This window comes from Gorilla gorilla, chromosome 10 (genome assembly GCF_029281585.2).
Source record: "Gorilla gorilla gorilla isolate KB3781 chromosome 10, NHGRI_mGorGor1-v2.1_pri, whole genome shotgun sequence".
In the NCBI taxonomy this organism is placed as follows: Eukaryota; Metazoa; Chordata; class Mammalia; order Primates; family Hominidae; genus Gorilla; species Gorilla gorilla.
The window spans coordinates 85945357-85964504 of NC_073234.2; the positions used below are offsets into that span (position 1 = coordinate 85945357).

Sequence of the window (19148 nt, forward strand, 5' to 3'; positions counted from 1 at the left end):
CCTGGCACGGTGGCTCATACCTACAATCCCGGCACTTTGGGAGGCCAAGATGTGAGGACTGTTTGAGTCCAGGAGTTCGAGACTGGCCTGGGCAACATGGCAAAGCCCCATCTCTACAAAAAATACAAAACTCAGCTGAGTGTGGCACACGCTTGTACTCCCAGGAGGTCAAGGCTGCAGTGGGCCATGATCACGCCACTGCACTCCAGCTTGGGCAACAGAGCGAGACTCTGTCTCCAGGAAAAAAAGAAAGGTTAGTGTATAATTTTATCTTTTTAGAAAACTCTAGGTCATAGGGCTAAAGCTCAAGGGAATCAATGCCTGTGTCCCTCTTTGTTTTATTACTTCACAGCATTTATTTCTGTCTGAAATTATCTTGGTTTATTTTGCTTGTTTATTATCTTTTTCTGCTAGCATATAAATTCTAAGAGAGCAGAAAATTCTTGTTTAATGCTGTATTTGCAGCATCTAGACCAATGCCTAGGCATATGAGGTGATTAGTAAACATTTGTTGTTCGCTGTTTGTTTTTAGAGACAGGGTCTCACTTTGTTGCTCAGGCTGGTCGCAAACTCCTGAACTCAAGGGATCCTCCTGTTTCGGCCTGACAAAGTGCTGAGATTACAGGCGAGAGCCACCATACCTAGCCAACAAAACTCTTGTTCTGCTGTAGTACACTGAATTACTGAGCAGAGACGCCTGCTGCTCATCATTTTGTGCCTTCTCTGAAGCAGCATCTGTTTACTTTCTCCATCACTAACTCAATCATCCATTTACCCAGGCAGGCTTAGTTGTGGAGCAAGGAAGAAGAGAAGTTTCTTGTTTATCTTGTTTTCAAAACAAATGGAGATTATAACAAAGGTGATCAAACCATATCTCTATAAAAATGACTCTACCATCTCACCCTCATAAGGATGGCTACTATCAAAAAAAGCAAAGCAGAAAATAAAATGTCAGTGAAGTTGTGGAGAAACTGGAACCCTCCTGTGTTGTTGGTGGGAATGTAAAACAGTGCAGCCACTGCAGAAAACACTATGATGGTTTTCTCAAAAAATTAAAAATAGAATTCCGTATGATCCATCAATCCCACTTTTTGGGTATATACTCAAAAGAATTGAAAACAGGGTCTTGAACAGATATTTGCATACGCATGTTCATAGCAGCAGTATTCACAATAGTCAAAATATGGAAGCAACTGAAGTCTTCAACAATTGATGAATGGATAAAAAAAAAATGTGTCCTAAAATGGAATATTATTCAGCCTTAAAAGGCAAGGAAATTCTGACACATGCTACAACACAGATGAACCTTGAGGATATTATGCTAAGTGAAATAAGCCAGCCACAAACAGACAAATACTGTATGACTCCACTTACGTAAAAGGTGCCTAGAGCATTTAAACTGACAGAGACAGAAAATAGAATGGCAGTTACCAGTTGTGCTGAGGGAGGAATGGGGAGTTTTTAAATGGATACTGAGTTTTTCAACATGAACAGAATTCCAGAGATTGGTTGTACAACAATGTGAATGTACTTAACCCTAATAAATTGTCCACTTACAAATGGTTAGGATGATAAATTTTGTCATGTGCATTTTGTCACAATTTAATAAAAGGATTAAAAAATAACTTTGGGAGCCAGATGCAGTGCGTTTCACCTGTAATCCCAGCACTTTGGGAGGCCAAGAAAGGAGGATCCCTCAAGCCCAGGCATTCTAGACCAACCTGGGCAACACAGTAAGACCCTGTCTCTACAAAAAAAAAATTACAAAAATTAGCCATGTGTAGTGGTGCTCGCCTATAGTCCCAGCTACTTGGGGGGATGAGGTAGGAGGACCACATGAGCCCAGGAAGTCTAGGCTGTAGTGAGCCATAATCACACCACTGCACTCCAGCTCGGGTGACAAAGTGAGACCCTGTCTCAAAAAAATAATAAATAAATAAATAACTTCAGGCCAGGCATGGTGGCTCATGCCTGTAATCTCAGCGCTTTGGGAAGCCCAAGTGGGAGATTCACTTGTGGTCAGGAGTTGAAGAACAACCTGAGTAATGTAACAAGACCCCATCTCTACAAAAAACTAAAAAAATTAGCCAGGCATGGCGCACATCTGTAGTCCTAGCTACATGCGGGGGCTGAGGTGCGAGGATTGCTTGAGCCCAGGAGTTTGAGGCTGCTGGGAGCTGAGATTGCACCACTGCACTCCAGCCTGGATGACAGAGCAAGATCTTGTCTCAAAAAAGAGAGAAAAAAAGGCTTTTTAATATAATGCATATACTTAAGCATTTTACAAGCATCTCTACAGAGATTCAGGACCTTGGAGCCTGAGATGTTTATGCATGAAGTCAGGCTGATGAGATCAGGCTGTGAATGAAAACAGTGCTCTGAAGGCAAGCCTCTGTGACACTCACCTATCCATACGAAGCTGGCAGACAATGCTTAGTGCATCCACAACTCCTTCTTCTTTCAGCTGTCGACAGCCAATGGATGTAGCAATAAAACACCCTGTTCTACCTATTCCTGCACTGAAAAGAAAAGAAAAGAAATTTAAAAAGTGGGGGAAAATGACAAAGATAAGAAACATTCTCTTACAAGGGTACTTTTAAATCTGAAACCACAGTTAAAAGTAGTATTCACATATTGAGTATTATAAACCTGGCCCTGTGCAAAGTGCTTAAAATATATTTTTACATTTAATTATAAGTAGTAGGATGAGAGGGGTGGGGGGAAGTGATGAGTTGGGGGAACAGTAAAAAGGCATTATAATTGTTCTAGAAAAAATAAAAAATAATTAAGGTCTGCACTTAGGCAAGATACAGGCAGTAGAAAGGAGGGGGAAGATTTAGGCACATTCCCAGTGTGAATCTGAAGGACTGGAGCCGAAGAGGGAGAAAAGCAAAAAGTCAAAGGTGACTAGGCCTGGAGAGAAAGAAGAATGGTGATGCCCTGAGGCCAAGTGCATCCTGGAATAGGGTGAATTTGAAGGAGGCAGGGAAGGGGAGTTTGACCTTGGACATACTGATGTTCAGAAGTCTAGTGAATAATCGAGCAATTGAAGATTGGATTCATTTTAGGAGAGGGTGCAGCTAGAGGCACATATTTCCAAGATATTTGTATAGACATGATAATTGAACAGAAATGCTGTCTGTCCTGGTGGGTTTATACATTCAACTGCCTTAGACGATACGTCCATAAAATCAACCTCACAAGCACACGTGCTCTCTCTGTCTCTGCAGTTTTAACCACTAACAGTCTCTATGTAAAAGATTCTTTCAAATCTACATCTAGACTCCCTAAATTTCCTAAACTCTAGATTGTCATTCCATCTCCTCCTTACTATTTTGGACTTGCTTCAGTTCAATGTATCTAAATTCAATGTATCTAAAACAGAATTAATTATCTTTTCCCTCAATGGCATTACCAGTCCGCCACAAGTTTTCCAGCCTGGAAGTCTTAGAACCATCTTTTACATTTCTCCCTTTCTCACCTCCCACATCCAATCTGTTACCACTTCTTCTATTTTCCATCTCTGCTGAGCCTGTGGGATTCATGCTTTCCTTTCTATATACTGTACTCACGTTTTCAACATCTCCTTTTTTCATGATTAGCAGTGATCTCATTATAGTTTCCAAGTCTCAAGTCTTTTCCTTGACAAATTCGCACAGCTGCTAGGTTCATCTTTCTGAAATAGGGACTTAATTATATCATTCCCTACTCAAAACCTGTAGATGGCTCCATTAACTATAGCATAATGTCTAACCTCCCTACCATGGTATTCATGACCTTGCAAAATCTTAATGTGACTAACTTTTAAGCCTTATGCATTTTGCTGTCTTCCCTCCCATGTGCCACGATTTTCACTTATGTAAATTGTTTGGGCTTTTGGTTTTCCAATTTTTCTGTTAACAATGTTTTCTTGGTCAGAAATGCCCTCCCTCCTTTTAAAACCACAACATTGATTATTTCAAAAGGCTCAGTTCAGCATTATTCCAATTTTTAGAGGTTTTCTTCAGCTCCCATGGTTGGAAATAATTGCTCCCCTCTTGGCACTCAAATAGCACCTATTTCTCACATTTGGTGCTTGTTTCCTGTTGAATGTGAGTGCAGAGGAATTCAGAGGAGTGGCTCTCTTTTAGCTGAAGTGTCCACAGAAAGTTCATTTCATTGAAGAAATAGGATTGGAACTATGCCCCATGAATGGCAGGTATTTTGGCTGTTATAATTGAGAGAGAATATTCTAGGTATGACAATGATATACAATGAAAGAAGGAAAGAATTAATGAGAAACAGCAAATATGATTTGCAACAATAAGTAGAATAGCTTGTCTTGAAGAGAAAGTTATTTTAGTGGAACTATGGGAAATAAAGATAGAGAGGTACCCTGGGATCTTATATGGAAGGCTAAGTGGTTTGAAATTCATCCTTTTTTTTTTTTTTAAGTAAGAATTTGATGAAGACTATAAGCTTCCACTCTTCAGAAAAATTCACATAAGTTTACATACTCAAATGTGTCCAAATAATTTCAAGGAGTTCACTGACCTCTGCGGTTTATGCATAGGTTCAAGGTTAGGGACTTTTGTTCTAGTTTTTTTTTTTTTTTTTAATAGGACAGAGTCTTTCTCTGTCGCACAGGCTGCTGAAATACAGTGGCGGGATCTTGACTCACTACAACCTCTGCCTCCTCGGTTCAAGCGATTCTCCTGCCTCTGCCTCCCAAGTAGCTAGGAGTACAGGCACATTCCACCACGCCTGGCTAATTTTTGTATTTTTAGTAGAGAGGGCGTTTCATCATATTGGCCAGGCTGGTCTTGAACTCCTGACCTCAAGTGATCCACCTGCCTCGGCCTCCCAAAGTGCTAGGACTGCAAGTGTGAGCTACCACACCTGGCCCATTGACAAGCTTTGAGCAGAGACTCCATGTAAGGTAAGACGGAGAAAGGGCACAGGTAGGCCATGGTGGCGGTGAGAGCATGGGGGAATGCGGTATGTGTGTGCATTTTACCAGCTACTTCTAAAATACATGGATGAGGTCAGAAGGGCCTGAACTATGGTGGCTGGACAGGAAATGGTGATTATGGGAGAAGCTTTGAAGGGAAAGCCAATCTAGTGACTGATTAGATACTGATGTTGGAGTTAAAAGGAGGGCCAGAGATAACTGTCAACATGGGATGCTGAGTGACTGGAAAAAAGATAGTCTCATTCTCAGAAATAGTAATCAGAAGGGGAGCTGGTTTTATAGGGGAAGTGACTAGTTCGTTTTAGATATCCTGAGTGTTTAATGACTTTGGGTGGGGGACAGTTCCAGCCCTAAGGCATAGTCAGTTAGGCTGTTTTTTTGTTTTTGTTTTTTTGGCTCCAAGTTAAGTTTAGGATAAAGCCAGTATTATCTACCTTTGGATAAACAGACACATAGTAAACTTTACTCTTAATTAAACCACACAATCTCAAAAAAGGAGGCTAAAATTATACTCTAAAATAATATATTTATTAAATATATCATCAAAAGCTGACTTAAGAGGCCTATGCGGTTAAACAAAGCAACCCAAATTATTTTGAGAAAGCATGAAGAATAAATGGCTGGCTGGGCATGGTAGCTCACACTTGTAATCCCAGCACTTTGGGAGGCCAAGACAGGTGGATCACGTTTGAAGTCAGGAGTTTGAGACCAGACTGGCCAACATGGTGAAACCCCCACCTCTACTAAAAATATAAAAATTAGCAAGGTGTGGTGGTGCATGCCTGTAATTCCAGCTACTTTGGAGACTGAGGCAGGGGAATCACTTGAGAAAAGGAGGCGGAGGTTGCAGTGAGCCAAGATAGCGCCACTGCACTCCAACCTGGGCGGTAGAGTGAGACTCTGTCTCATAATAAATAAATAATAAATAAACAGTTGTTCATATAAATTACTTTAAAAATGCTCCCTTCAGTTTGGTTACATTAAAAGGAAAATTAGGGGAAGGAGGTATCAGTTTTAGGAAGAGAGCTTTGAACTAGAAATTAGGGACAGGAACCAGCACAGACCCTGCTGCTGTTGTTGGCTTGGCCTCTAGCGCTCCATGTTCTGGTAACAGCACTTTGTTTTCCTTTGGTGGCTTGCTCACTTCTCATTTCATAAATTTGTTTCAACCTGTTTTTCCTGAGATAACTCTTAAAATAATTGACTGGTTTTCACCAAACTTGAAATAGTAATGTTACCAAGATACAAGCCAAGCAGAGTTCACATGTCATGTTGAAACAACAAAAAAGCCACTGATAATTTCAAAAAATGCATCTTTATTCCTGGTGTGTACAAGACTGATGAGACTAAATTAATCAATATAAGTTTCAAAGCAGATAACTGCTGAATAGGTCTCCTGTTCACTGAGCCATTTATTACAAACTTGTATTTCGCCCACTGTGTAATTGTTGTTTGTGAAAAATGACCTAAAAGCATGACTTCACTTCTGTCAGCATAATCTTGATTCAGACTCAAATATTACAGACTTAACCAATTTCGATAAATATTTAATTTGCCAACAAAGTCACATCCAGGAAGCAAAACCCACTTGCACCTGCTCTGTGACTTTACAAAGAATGGGCCATTGCTTAGACAGAAAGGACCATACACGTCTTACCTGCAGTGGACAACCACAGGCCCTCGGCCCTGGGAAGCAAGTCTGTCTTCTTCTACATCCAGCATGAGCTGTAGGAGGGGCTGGGCACTGTCTGGAGTCTTGTGATCAGGCCATGAGGTGTACCAGTAATGCTTCACATGTTGGGTGTGGCTTCCTTGCTGAAAATAGCAACAGCCACCAAATGCCTCATTCACTTGTAGAACTAAAAGTCATCCAAACCACAATACTGAATGCCTTTTATCACCCCCATCTTGCTGGCAATTTATTTCTAGGTGGGAAAAAAATTTAGAAGATTTTTGAAGAGTGCCCTTTTACTTTGAGAAGATTTTACTGTCAGTAACCTGTTTGCAAAGTGAGAAAGTCATACCTTTGTTGAGATTTATATCTCTACCTATAGCTATAATATAGATCATATAAGTAACATATGCTAAATATATATTTATTATTTATTATAATAAACAAGATGGTAGGTGAAAATGTAGCCAAGAAAGAATGAGATATATTTTGTTTCCTGCTCTATGAGCATTCCTGACAAGTTATTATAAACATATTAATCAATAGAACACTTAATTTCATATCAGTCATGCTAATACTTCTACACTCATCCAAAACTCCAGTATTTAATAGGAGTGAGGAATCACAGCAATAAAGAAGCTACATGAGATCCCTCTATTGGAAACACTTTGGGTGAGGGCCCACACACATCATCTCCAAACCCAGCACGGGTGAGGGTGTGGCATGAACCTCGCACTCCAGAACATGTGTTGAAAAATAAATTTTGGTAAATGCCTTCCTATTCCAAACTTCCCCGGCACTCCAGAACATGTGTTGAAAAACAGGTTTTGGTAAACGCCTTCCTATTCCAAACTTCCCAACAAAAGCCATCACTGTAGCTCTGCCCCTGTTTTCTTCCTCTTTGTGATGATTCTATCCCAGCAGTGAGGCTGCAGATAAGATCGAAATTTTTGGGTGATTATTCTCCAGAAGCAAAAATAGTACCATGGTAACATTTCTCAGCATCTGCTGCCCATGAGTTAAACAAGATAGTTTTCCTATGACATAATCTCGTCTGGGGAAAGTCCCTATAAATTACTGTAACTCCACGCTTCTGAAGATCTCATCAACACTTCAGGCTTGTCTTGCTTCCCACTGCCACCCACAAATGCAGATTTTCTCTTTCACAGCTTCCAGGCCTTACTTAAAGCTGCTTAGATCAAAATGACATTAAAAAAAAATCATGGTAAAGTCTCCAGCACAGCCTTTAGTTAAAAGCTTTCAAAATGTTAAATCAGAGATATTTTATTAACGCAAATTAGAGGATCACAACATCCTACATAATGAATTTTCTTAATGTCTACTTACATTGATTTAATTATACTGCATATTAATAGTAGTTGACAACAAAAAATACTCGAGGGAATGATTATAGTTTCTCTTTGATCTTAACATTATTTAATTTGCTTAAATTGCATTTGTAGTACTTAAATAATTTCAAAGTAGAAATGTAATCCTCTAACATCATCTACTTTGTAGATGGCTATAGCTACATAATCTTACCTTTAAGACAAGGTTTCGAATGGTGTAGTTATCACATTCATTTACACTGATAACCAGAACCTCAACTTTCCCATATATCCCTCTCTTTTCCGGCCAGTATAGCACACATTTCTGGAGGAAGGGAAAGAGAATACAGCAAATATTAATGGCTTTTATTAGCTTTGGAGTACTTTTCATTCAAGCATCTCAAGAGTTTTATATCATTAGTTTTAAAATATCAAATATCAATTTTTATAGTTTTGTAAATATACTAAAACCATTGAATTGTAAATCTTCAACAGCTAGATTTTATGGTATATAAATTATATCGCAACAGTTTTTTTTAAAGTATCAATTTTATATGTGCCTATTAAACACTGTCACTGCTGGCTCCATACAAAAAAAAAGGCAGAATTACCCAAAACTCCTCAGAGAAATTAAGAACTAATTAAGAAGTTAAGAAATTTAAGAATTAAGAAATTGAGATCCAAACATTAGAATTTATCATGTGCTGACTAGAAATAAAAAGAATGTTTTCCCACAATAATTGAGGAAAGTTACATTTTCCTGCTTCAACAAACTTATGTCTAATGAGAATATCTAATATGTTAGGTGGCATACAACCAAGTTTCCTTTATATGTAAGGCAGATATAATGATCATTAATACAACTATGGTATTTTATTTTCCCGGACCAACAGTTTTTTTCACTTATGGAACTAATTTACAAAAATTATGTTAAAAATATTTTTATAATGGATCCTCCTGAGGAGCTTTAAAAGAGCGATAATAATTATACTGCAAGCAAGGCAACATAGCATGGTGGTTAAGGCGCAGGCTTTGAACTCAGAGCCTGAGTCCAAATTTTGGTTCTACCATTCATTACCTGTGAATCCACGAACAAGATACTTAACCCCTTTGGTTATAGTTTCTTTATTATTGGCTATCTGGAAAGTACTTAGGATAAAGCCAGGCATAGAGTAAGCACTTACAACATGTTATTATTGCTGTTGTTATTTTAAAACTACTGGGTGATAGATTTTTGGCCCAAAGTGATTAGATCTTCATGCATTAAATATTATTTTGGTATTATTATAGCCAGTTATCATTATTAAATAAAAATTGCAAAATGAGATTCAAGCATACATATAATCTCATTTTGCTTTTTAAACCACTGTAAAATAACTATTTTTTACCACAAATTTTGATGATAAAGAATGTAAAATGACAAATGTTTATGTTTTATTTTGAGTGCTCTTGGAAGCAATGTTAATTTTAGAAATGTTTAAATAGCACTTATTTTCTCCCAACCATACACACATTTACATAGAAATTCTTTCATTTGTTGCCTTCAATCAGAACCTTTTAATACCCAGGACACTTGTTTCTTCACATCTTTGTCAAAGGCATATGAATACACTTGATAAAAATTTAAATACTTATAGATTTAAAAGAGCAGCAGAAGACTCACAAAATTATAGAACTGAAGGAAAAGTGACACAAAGTATCAGAAACACACCTCCAGGGCTCCATTATGCTAAGTACCACTACTCTACAAGCTAGCACAGCGAAGGAAGTCACTTCACCTAGCAGAATCAGTTTCTTTCATCCATTACAGTAAAAACACATTTACATCCTCTACATTTTGACCCTTTTTCTAAATGAAGTAAATTGTTTCAGCTTTATTTACATGCCACCTGAGACTCTCAGGCTATCAGACCAAAAGACTTACTCTGGCTGACTTAATGTTAACATTAAGAGAAGAAACCTTTTTAAAGTAGAGCAACTCATTTCTCTCGAAATCTATGAGTTGCCAAATGTCTAAAATTTTCCCACTTTGTTAAAGGTAATCATACAAACCAATTTGCCTGGTTTCTTTCAATGAAGCATCAATTATTTCGCTGTAAGACCCGAGCTACTGTGTATCTTAAAACCCATGCCTCCCGATGAGTCCAAGAAGAATGACAAAGAATCTTGAAAAAGGTATTGAACAAAGAAAGAGGCATTCATTCAGTAGTCCAGCAGTCTGGCGTACGTGCCCCATTGTCCACGATCAGACCTGAGCAGCAGGCCCCTCTTTAGGAAGGTGGCTCTCAAAACCAGTAAGAAAAGCTGCAAAGCAGGAGCTTGCCGCCTGCACCCTGACTCTTAATACTTGAACAGGCTTCTGCACCTACTTGATAAATGGAAATGCTGCTCGCTTCTCTCCCAAGCTTGCCGGGGGCCCTCTTGAATGTTTTTTTTGACTCGTTACCAAAAAAGCAATTGGCAGTCAGCTCCCAGTAGACAATGCAATGTGACTTGTTCATTCAAACAACCCTTAATTAGCATCCCATCTCCTTTCTGAGATACAATAGCTTATTTTTACACACTGAATACATTTTTCCTTCATTTGGATGACAGAAAAAGAGACCAGATAAGTGTGGGTACTTTTGAATATGAGGTGGGGGAGAGCTGCAAATGCAGTTGTTTCTAAGAGTACAAGTTCATGTTCGAATTATTTTCCTGTACAGCTTTTTAGGGTTTCTTTATTGTGGTGCTAACAATGAGATAAAAGAGGCAGAAAAGGCAAAGAAGAAAAATGCTGCCTTACAGATAATACTGTGAAACCACACTAATTGTAGGTAATTCAAAATAGCATGCTATTTAGCAGAATATAACCCCAAATCATCACTATTCTTTTGCTAGCTAGGCTTATCCTTTCAGTAAAATTATCTATTAATTCTAAGAATCCATAATCTGGAAGAAAAAAATAGGTTTCCAGAAGACAGTGTCTCTTGTGCAAACAAGTTATTATCAAACTCTGACTGAAAAGATTCTGGACATTAACCAGTGCTTTGTAATTGGTGGTTTACAGCAAAAGTAGGATGTAACACAAAGCAATGCAAATTCTTTTTTTTTTTTTTTTTTTTGTGATGGAGTCTCATTCTATCACTCAGGTTGGAGTGCAGTGGCACAATGTCAGCTTACTGCAACCTCCACCTCCTGGGTTCAAGCGATTCTCCTGCCTCAGCCTCCCAAGTAGCTGAGATTACAGGTGTGCACCATCACGCCCAGCTAATTTTTGTATTTTTAGTAGAGACAGGGTTTCACCATGTTGGCCAGGCTGGTCTTGAACTCCTGACCTCAGGTGATCTGCCCACCTCGGCCTCCCAAAGTCCTGGGATTACAGGCGTGAGCCACTGCGCCCGGCCGCAAGCTCATATTTTTGTGATCTTTTTCTCTTCCCTTGATTCTCCTTCTGGCCCCCACCAAGTTAGGGCTATTTGAGGAGGTGGTCTAGCTAGTTGTTTAGTTGCCTGAAAAAAAACCCTATTTTTAAGTTATTTTCTTTTTAGTTTCTATATATTTAAATATCAGAGATATTGCTCTATAAGCTAAAGATCTGTATCATCACATAGAATGTGGCTCTAAGTAAATAAACTCTTGATACTTAGCTTCATTTGGGTTATATTAATACATGAGAAGGATAGAATGGGTCAGATTGTCTAAAATTATTATTACTGTAGCTACTTTTATTCCTGGTGCTCCGATGGAATATTACTGACATAGGCTCAGAGATTTAAGTACCTTCACCAACATCATATCATTTAGCCCCTTCCACAATCCTTTGAAGTAGGTAGGGTGGGTAGCAGGTATTATTATTATTTAAATTATTTTTCAGATGAGGACACGAAGGCTCAGGTGTTTTGGTAGGGGAAAATTGCCTTGGGGGGCTAGAATTTTCCAAGAAAATATCACTTTATGAATGAAACTTTCCATCTTTGATTTCCACACTGACCCTTAACCAATGCTACTTAACCACAGCATCGACCAATGACCTGTTCCGTCTGTCAAATATGTTGAGGCACATGCAACCTTGCATAGTCTTGGTTCACTCTCCTACTGAGCTCAGTACTTCTGTTACCATCTTTTGATCTCTGTGTTCAAGTTGTTTTTATACCAAAACACCTTTATGGCAGGTGTACTCATTATTGAAGTCCAGTAATTTAATTACATATTACAGAAATCAATAAAATATGAGGTTTAAAAGAGAAAAAAGCTTTATGAGATAATTGAATAAGTTGCATAAGTTTTTCACTGGTGAAAAAAGTAAACCAGTAAAGAAAACTACAGTCAAATCAGGGACAGGTGAGACAATGACAGAAATTTTTCTCTAAGTTAAAAAATCTAAATAGAAAACTGCATTTATATTGTTTCATAGGCTTTTCTATTTTCTCTTTCATTTTAAATAAACTAAAATGGAAAATTTTGATAATATATAAACAATGTGATTGACATAAACTATATGATCTAGAACTCCATCTTCAGACCAACACTCATAAGACTGAACCCCATAATAAACAAACACATTTGAATATGAACAAATGTACATGTTTTAAAATAAAATACTTTTTTTATGATTCTCACATTGACCATTTTTGATTAACTGTGTGTTTTTCTGTTTTTTTTTTTTTTTGAGAAGGAGTCTCGCTCTGTCACTCAGGCTGGAGTGCAGTGGCGCGATCTCGGCTCACTGCAAGCTCCGCCTCCCAGGTTCACCCCATTCTCCTGCCTCAGCCTCCCGAGTAGCTGGGACTACAGGAGCCCGCCACCATGCCTGGCTAATTTTTTGTATTTTTTAGTAGAGACAGAGTTTCACCGTGTTAGCCAGGATAGTCTCGATCTCCTGACGTCATGATCCTCCTGCCTTGGCCTCCCAAAGTGCTGGGATCACAGGCATGAGCCACCGTGCCTGGCTGATTAACTGTGTTAAACAAGAGGGCTTCTAACTATAGTTGGAAGTAAAGCAGGCTAATGCAGTTTGAACATAACACTGTGGATTAAACATTAAGGTGCAAAGTTAGATTTGGAATATATGCATGCCTGGAAGGACAGGAGAGTAATTTTGTTTGGGCGCAATCAGCATCTGAATTTCTAGCCACCCTTAATTGCTTGGTCAGCATACCCATCAACCCCCTGGTTACCCATGAAATGAAATTAGGCTGCCTGTCACTGCTGGACAGTGGTGGCCAGGTTGCCTCTCCACCAACATGATGGCCCTAAGTCAGAGGCTAGGTGGCCTTGGTCATGCTTGTGGTGGCTTTGGTCTCTTTGCTTCCTGTTGAATCCATCTTGAATGGATTCATGTTTCGTAAGCAAAGTCCTGCATGAGATCCTAATTTATCTTGTGACTCCAATTTATGCTCATGAATCCAGTTGACCAGTGACAGCATTCATAATATCTAATTCTGATCCTCCAAAGGAAAGCTGAATACCAGAAAGGGACTCTCTTCTGCTTGCTTGCTAGGTTGGACTCCCACAATAATACCTTCTCTGACCTTGTTTGGATAGACCCTCTGGTTATGGGACTTGGTTTGCTCGTTTCTTTTCATTCATTTTCAAAGCATGAATCCTTTAGTCTACTCCACAGTGATCTGCAAATTGAGGATGACTTCCCCCTCATAATCCTAGTCCACACTTTCAAAATTGTCCACTAGTTTGAATAAACAGATTCAACATTTTTTTTTAAAACCTGATCAAAATGTCTTGTCTATCTCCTCTTCCAAAAGAGAATGGTTAAAGATTTCTAACCTTGAATGTAAGCAATCATACATACCACTTTCTGGATGCAATCGCTTCTTGCACTGTAGACTATCCTTTCCCACCATAAGTGGATTCCAGGCAGCAGCATAGTGTAATGGTGAGGAAGAGGAAGAGAAGGAAGAGGAGGAGAGGAGGATAAGGAAGAGGAGGAGGAGGATAAGGATGAAGAAGAGGAGGAAGAGGAGGAGGAGGATAAGGATGAAGAAGAGGAGGAAGAGGAGGAGGAGGAGGAGGAGGAGCAGCAGCAGCAGCAGCAGCTTGGGAGTCAGCTGTTTGGCTTTGGGCAAGTTGCCTTCCTGTGCCTCAGTGTTCTCATTTGTAATGGGGTTTACAAATATGTTTACTATAAGGATTAATTTTCAAGCACACTGTTAGTGCTCCATAAACAGTTGTTCTTCAGAAGATCCAACAGTCCAATTTCTGAGCTTTCCATGTATATTTGTTGAACCTTCTAGATTACCTTTTACTGTACTTTTTTAGCTAATTATAAATGATAGAGAAGATATATTTTCATTTTATGCATTTAGAATTTAACATGGCATACTTAACATTTTCTTATTAGTATCTTACCAGAATAATTTATTTTCTCCTCAAACATATAGTTTAATAAAGTCCACTTTATTTTAAAGTAAAATTTACATATCTATTGAGTAGCCAATCTTTCTATCTGAATGAATGCACATCTGATTTTATAATGAAATTTAAGGCAATGTACTCCATTAATATATACTTACTACATACCCACAAAATTAAAAATAAAAATTTAAATAAAGAAACTCTTTTGTAAAGGCAAACATGGGCTGTGCTTAGTTGCTTAGTCAATATTTATATTTCCAAAAAAACATTCTTGGAATGTATTTAATTAATCAAAGACATATATGGTAGCTGCAATTTGACTTAATGAGGTCTTTACTTAAGGTTTTTGTGGACAATAAATTGGAAACAATTTAAGTACCTATCAATAAGGAAATGATTACATTTTAGCACATCCACACAATGAAATTCTAGTAATTTAACATTTTGATGAATTATTAATGACATGGAGAATACTCATAATGTTAAAAGCAGAATATACATCATAATGCAATACCCTCTTTTATTGTCTTTACACCAATGCTGTACCTTCTCATGACTTCTGATCTCTCTCACCTGTGCATTTCTCCAGAGTACCCTTATTTCTAACTGCTTAATAGACTTAAAAGACTTTACCAGCCAGAAGTCTCCAACATTTATCAAACTTAACAGGTTAAAGATGAAACTGATATCACATCCACTCAACCTCCCAAACCAGAAATCCTGAAGTCAAGCTCTCACTTACTCCCATTCGATGAGAAACTAAGCACTGTGGTTTCTACTGCTGGAACACTTAAATATATCTTCCAAAGCTATTTTATATATATATGCTATAAATATATATATATACACACAAGCTATGTGTGTGTGTGTATATATACTAGATATATATATATATACACAAGCTATATATATATATATATATATACACACACAAGCCATATACACACACACACACACACAAGCTTGCACACTGTCAGCCAGGCTGCAGTGCAGTGGCACAATCATAGCTTACTGCATCCTCAAACTCCTGGGCTCAAGCGATCCTCTGGTCTCTGCCTTCCAAGTAGCTGGGGCTACATGTGTACACCACCATGCCTGGCTTGTTTATTTATTCCTATCATGGCAATGGCTAATTAAAAAAAAATTTCATTTGTAGAGACAAGGTATCCTTATGTTGCCCAGGCTGGTCTCGAATTCCTGGCCTCAAGTGATCCTTTCACCTTGGTTTTCTGAAGTGCTGGGATTACAATGGAACATCTTTTAAATGTCTCCCCCTTGGGCACCTACTCACTTTTCAGACCCATAGGTATCATATGAGCTTTCTGGCCAAACATGTGTAATTAAAATGAATATTTTCTATAATTTTAGCAGATAGAAAAGGGAAGAGAATGAAAGAAGGAAAAAGTTAATATATGGCTCCTTATGTGGCTTTTTGAGATTGAACCGTTTGCAAAGTACTGAATAAGTCAATGGGCAAAATGGGGCTTAGAGTACTTAAGTCAAGTAGTTTAACTCAGGTGAAAGATGCATGTAAATGTAGAGAAAGAGTACAGCTGTGTTAAACTGAGAGCAGTGTGTTAGGCCAAATTATCCAGTAATTCCTTCACTTCATGAAAGATAGGTTCAGGGTCTTATTGCTCTTTGGGACCAAAAGTGGGTTGCTTGCCTTCTAATGTCTTAATTCTTTATTTGGCTCCTTATAATGTTGGGGCAATGATTAAGTGCCAGGGCTTTGGAATTAAACAAGCCTGGATTGAAATTTGGACTCCATCACTCACTAACTTTCAGGCTGTCATTCTCTCTGAGCTTTGGTTTTCTCATTTATAATATAGGAATAGTAAAACCTACTTTGTAGAGTTAGAGGAAAATAAACTGAACTTATGTATGTTCAAATTGTGCTTAGCACATATGATCAATAAATGGTAGTGGCTAGAAAACATCTTCCACTGTGTATATAATATGGCCAACATGTATACCTGCTTCCCTTCTTTTCTGAAAGGGGAGAGAAATGCAGTAAGTAACTTCCAGAAGTAGTATGGGGGCTTTGTTTCGCTGGAAGTGTGCAAAAACTACTTGCCATTTTGGATTGCTCTTGCAGTTCCAGCTTTATAGGTTTAAGCCACTATGTCTTCTCTAGCAGTGGAATTTGAACACTGTCATTTCAATGTTTCCTTCTCTGAAGAGGAATTCCCTTTTTCTTGAGATTTATCTAAATGAAGGAACTCAAACTTACCAGCAATAAAATCTCTTTAATTGCAACTTAACTGTTTTTTCGGCTATGTATATTTTCATTTTTAATTTATTTTCATTTTATAAACATTGAGGTCATGAGAATATTGGAGTTATTAAACAAGAGATGGCAATTATTCATTTATTTATTTGCTAGAAAGTAGAAAGTTTCATGAAACTATAAAGCCTGGGAATTTCTAAAGATAACTCCATCTCCATATGTTTTTTGGAGGAAATGATTTTTGTCTTTTCCAAACAATGACGCTTAACACAATTGAAAGTTGGCACATTTTTGGTAAACAGAATTTTCCTGGTAGTGTGAAGTCTACTGTGTATTTCTTTTGTGCCAGACTTCTCAGTATCATTTTTATCTGTAAAACATCAGCGTTTCCTGTATTGTATTATATTTATGTCTTTGGAGAGTCTAGACAGAATTTTTTATTTTAAAGAGTAATGAATAATAAAAAATAACAAAATTTTTATTGTAATATTTGGGATTATGACTGGCTGTAGGGAAAAAAAGCACAAAGCAGATGACACATAGAAGACATATAACATAAATGTTTGACTTTGATATCCCCAGAAGGTATATCTCAGACATTAAAAAAGACAGGAGGCTAAAAATTGTAACGCAGAAACAAAAATCATTTCTCCAATTTCTGAATTATGTGGCCAAAGAAAAAATTAAAACTTCAACCACCCATTGGTGTAGGAATTGTTAAAAAAAATTCTAGCTTTCCACAGATCCATTTGGCTCTCCTGTAAAGACTGAAATCTGAGAATGGTAACAACAGGTTATCTCTGAGGACAATTACTGCACTTGAGAAAGAAAGAACAAGATATGCTTTATTCCCTTGCAGATACTAAATGGAGAGCTCTGAGCATCATAGGTAAACCAACTGTTTATCACTCTGAAATACATATTTGAGGCTGCTGCATGCAGTTCCCTGGCTAGCTGCGGTCATTGGTGCCAGTGCTCAGGCACCTGCTGTCCTTGACCTCTGGCCCCACAAGCACTAACCCAGCGCAGGAGGACCAGCCACCGCCGCCAGGCTCTGATGCTGTTCTCTGGTAGAAGAAAGTTGCTCACAGCTCTGCTGCAGGCTCAGAAGTGGCCCTTTCAACCCTCCAGAGACATGAGACTAGTCCAGTTCCAGGCACCCCACCTGGTGGGGCCTCACTTGGGCCCAGAGATGGGGAATGGTGGAAGGGTTATCAACCTCAATGCCTTTGACTCTATGCTCCCCAAAATGATGACACAGTTCCTAGAGCAGGGAGAGGCCATCCTCTCAGTGGCAAGAAGAGCCTCAGGTGCCCAGTTTCCAGTCCTACCATGGTTGGAAGTAACCTCCCTGGCTCCAGCCACGTGGCCAGATAAGGTGGTGTGTGTGGGCATGAGTTATGTGGACCACTGCAAAGAACAGAATGTGCCCGTGCCCACGGAACCCATCATCTTCAGCAAGTTTGCCAACTCCATTGTGGAGCCCTATGATGAGATGGTCCTCCCATCAGAGAGCCAGGAGGTACACTGGGAAGTGGAGTGGCTGTGGTCATTGGAAAGAAAGGCAAGCACATCAAGGCCACAGATGCCATGGCCCATGTGGCTGGCTTCACTGCGGCTCATAACGTGAGTGCTCGTGACTGGCAAATGAGACATGATGGGAAACAGTGGCTGCTGGGAAAAACCTTTGACACCTTCTGCCCTCTGGGCCTTGCCTTGGTGACCAAGGACAGTGTAGCAGATGCACACATCTTAAAGATCTGCTCCAAGTGAACGGGGAGGTGGTCCAGAGCAACAACACCAACCAGATGGTGGTCAAGACAGAGGAGCGGATAGCCTGGGTCTCCCAGTTTGTCACCTTTTACCCAGGGGATGTCATCCTGACTGGGACCTCCCCAGGTGTTGGTGTATTCAGGAAACCTCCTGTCTTTCTCGAGAAGGGAGATGAAGTCCAGTGTGAAATTGAAGAACAAGGTGTCATCATCAGCAAGGTGATGTGATGGCTCCTGCACAGGCCCTGGTCATAGGATGGGGGCATCTGCTCCCACTCAGCTTAGCCCAGAAAAAGGTAGAATGCCAGGTGTGGGCAGGTGCCAGCCCTGTAAGCCTCCTCTTCTAGGTAGAAGGGAGAAGGACAGAGCTCTCTTCAATAAATACGTTGGGCCAAAGCAAAAAAAAAAAAAAAAAAAAAATATATATATATATATATATTTGACTTATACAGCAGTTCTGGTACAATGACATCCTTGGTCTTGGAGGAGGATGAGAGCAACTGTCTGCTGGGGCTTTTGCATATTAATAATTGCTCACATCATCCCTACTGGATTTCTTTAAAATATGTCACATATTACACACCCTCTAGGAAATGTCTTCTGCCTAACCAGCAATCTTAGTTTCTGTCCTGCTAAAACCCTGATTCAAGAATGAGGTAAAGCACTAAAGGCACATTCCTGACTTTTTCTATAAGAGCGAACAGAGATAAACATACATTACAAGATTCAAAGATTGAAATGCTCAAAAGAACAAACACCATAATGTATCTTACACAGTTATTACAATCTATTCTGTAATCCTCGTGAGATATTGTTTCACATATCATTTGCCAAGTGTTAA

At 38.9% G+C, this 19148-nt stretch overlaps 1 protein-coding gene and 1 pseudogene across 3 annotated transcripts in view; one reads left to right on the forward strand and one right to left on the reverse strand.

Moving 5' to 3' along the window:
* Positions 1-19148, reverse strand: part of PTPRR (protein tyrosine phosphatase receptor type R) — a 282554-nt gene that overhangs the window by 16218 nt on the left and 247188 nt on the right. For all 3 annotated transcript variants that reach the window (XM_004053566.5, XM_055357042.2, XM_055357043.1), the window contains 3 exons: positions 8166-8276; positions 6609-6766; positions 2406-2519 (listed from right to left, as the gene is read on the reverse strand). In XM_004053566.5, the coding sequence (XP_004053614.2) occupies positions 2406-2519; positions 6609-6766; positions 8166-8276 (383 nt within the window). The remainder of the gene's footprint in view (positions 1-2405; positions 2520-6608; positions 6767-8165; positions 8277-19148) is intronic.
* LOC101141347 (fumarylacetoacetate hydrolase domain-containing protein 2B-like) lies at positions 16878-18561 on the forward strand (annotated as a pseudogene).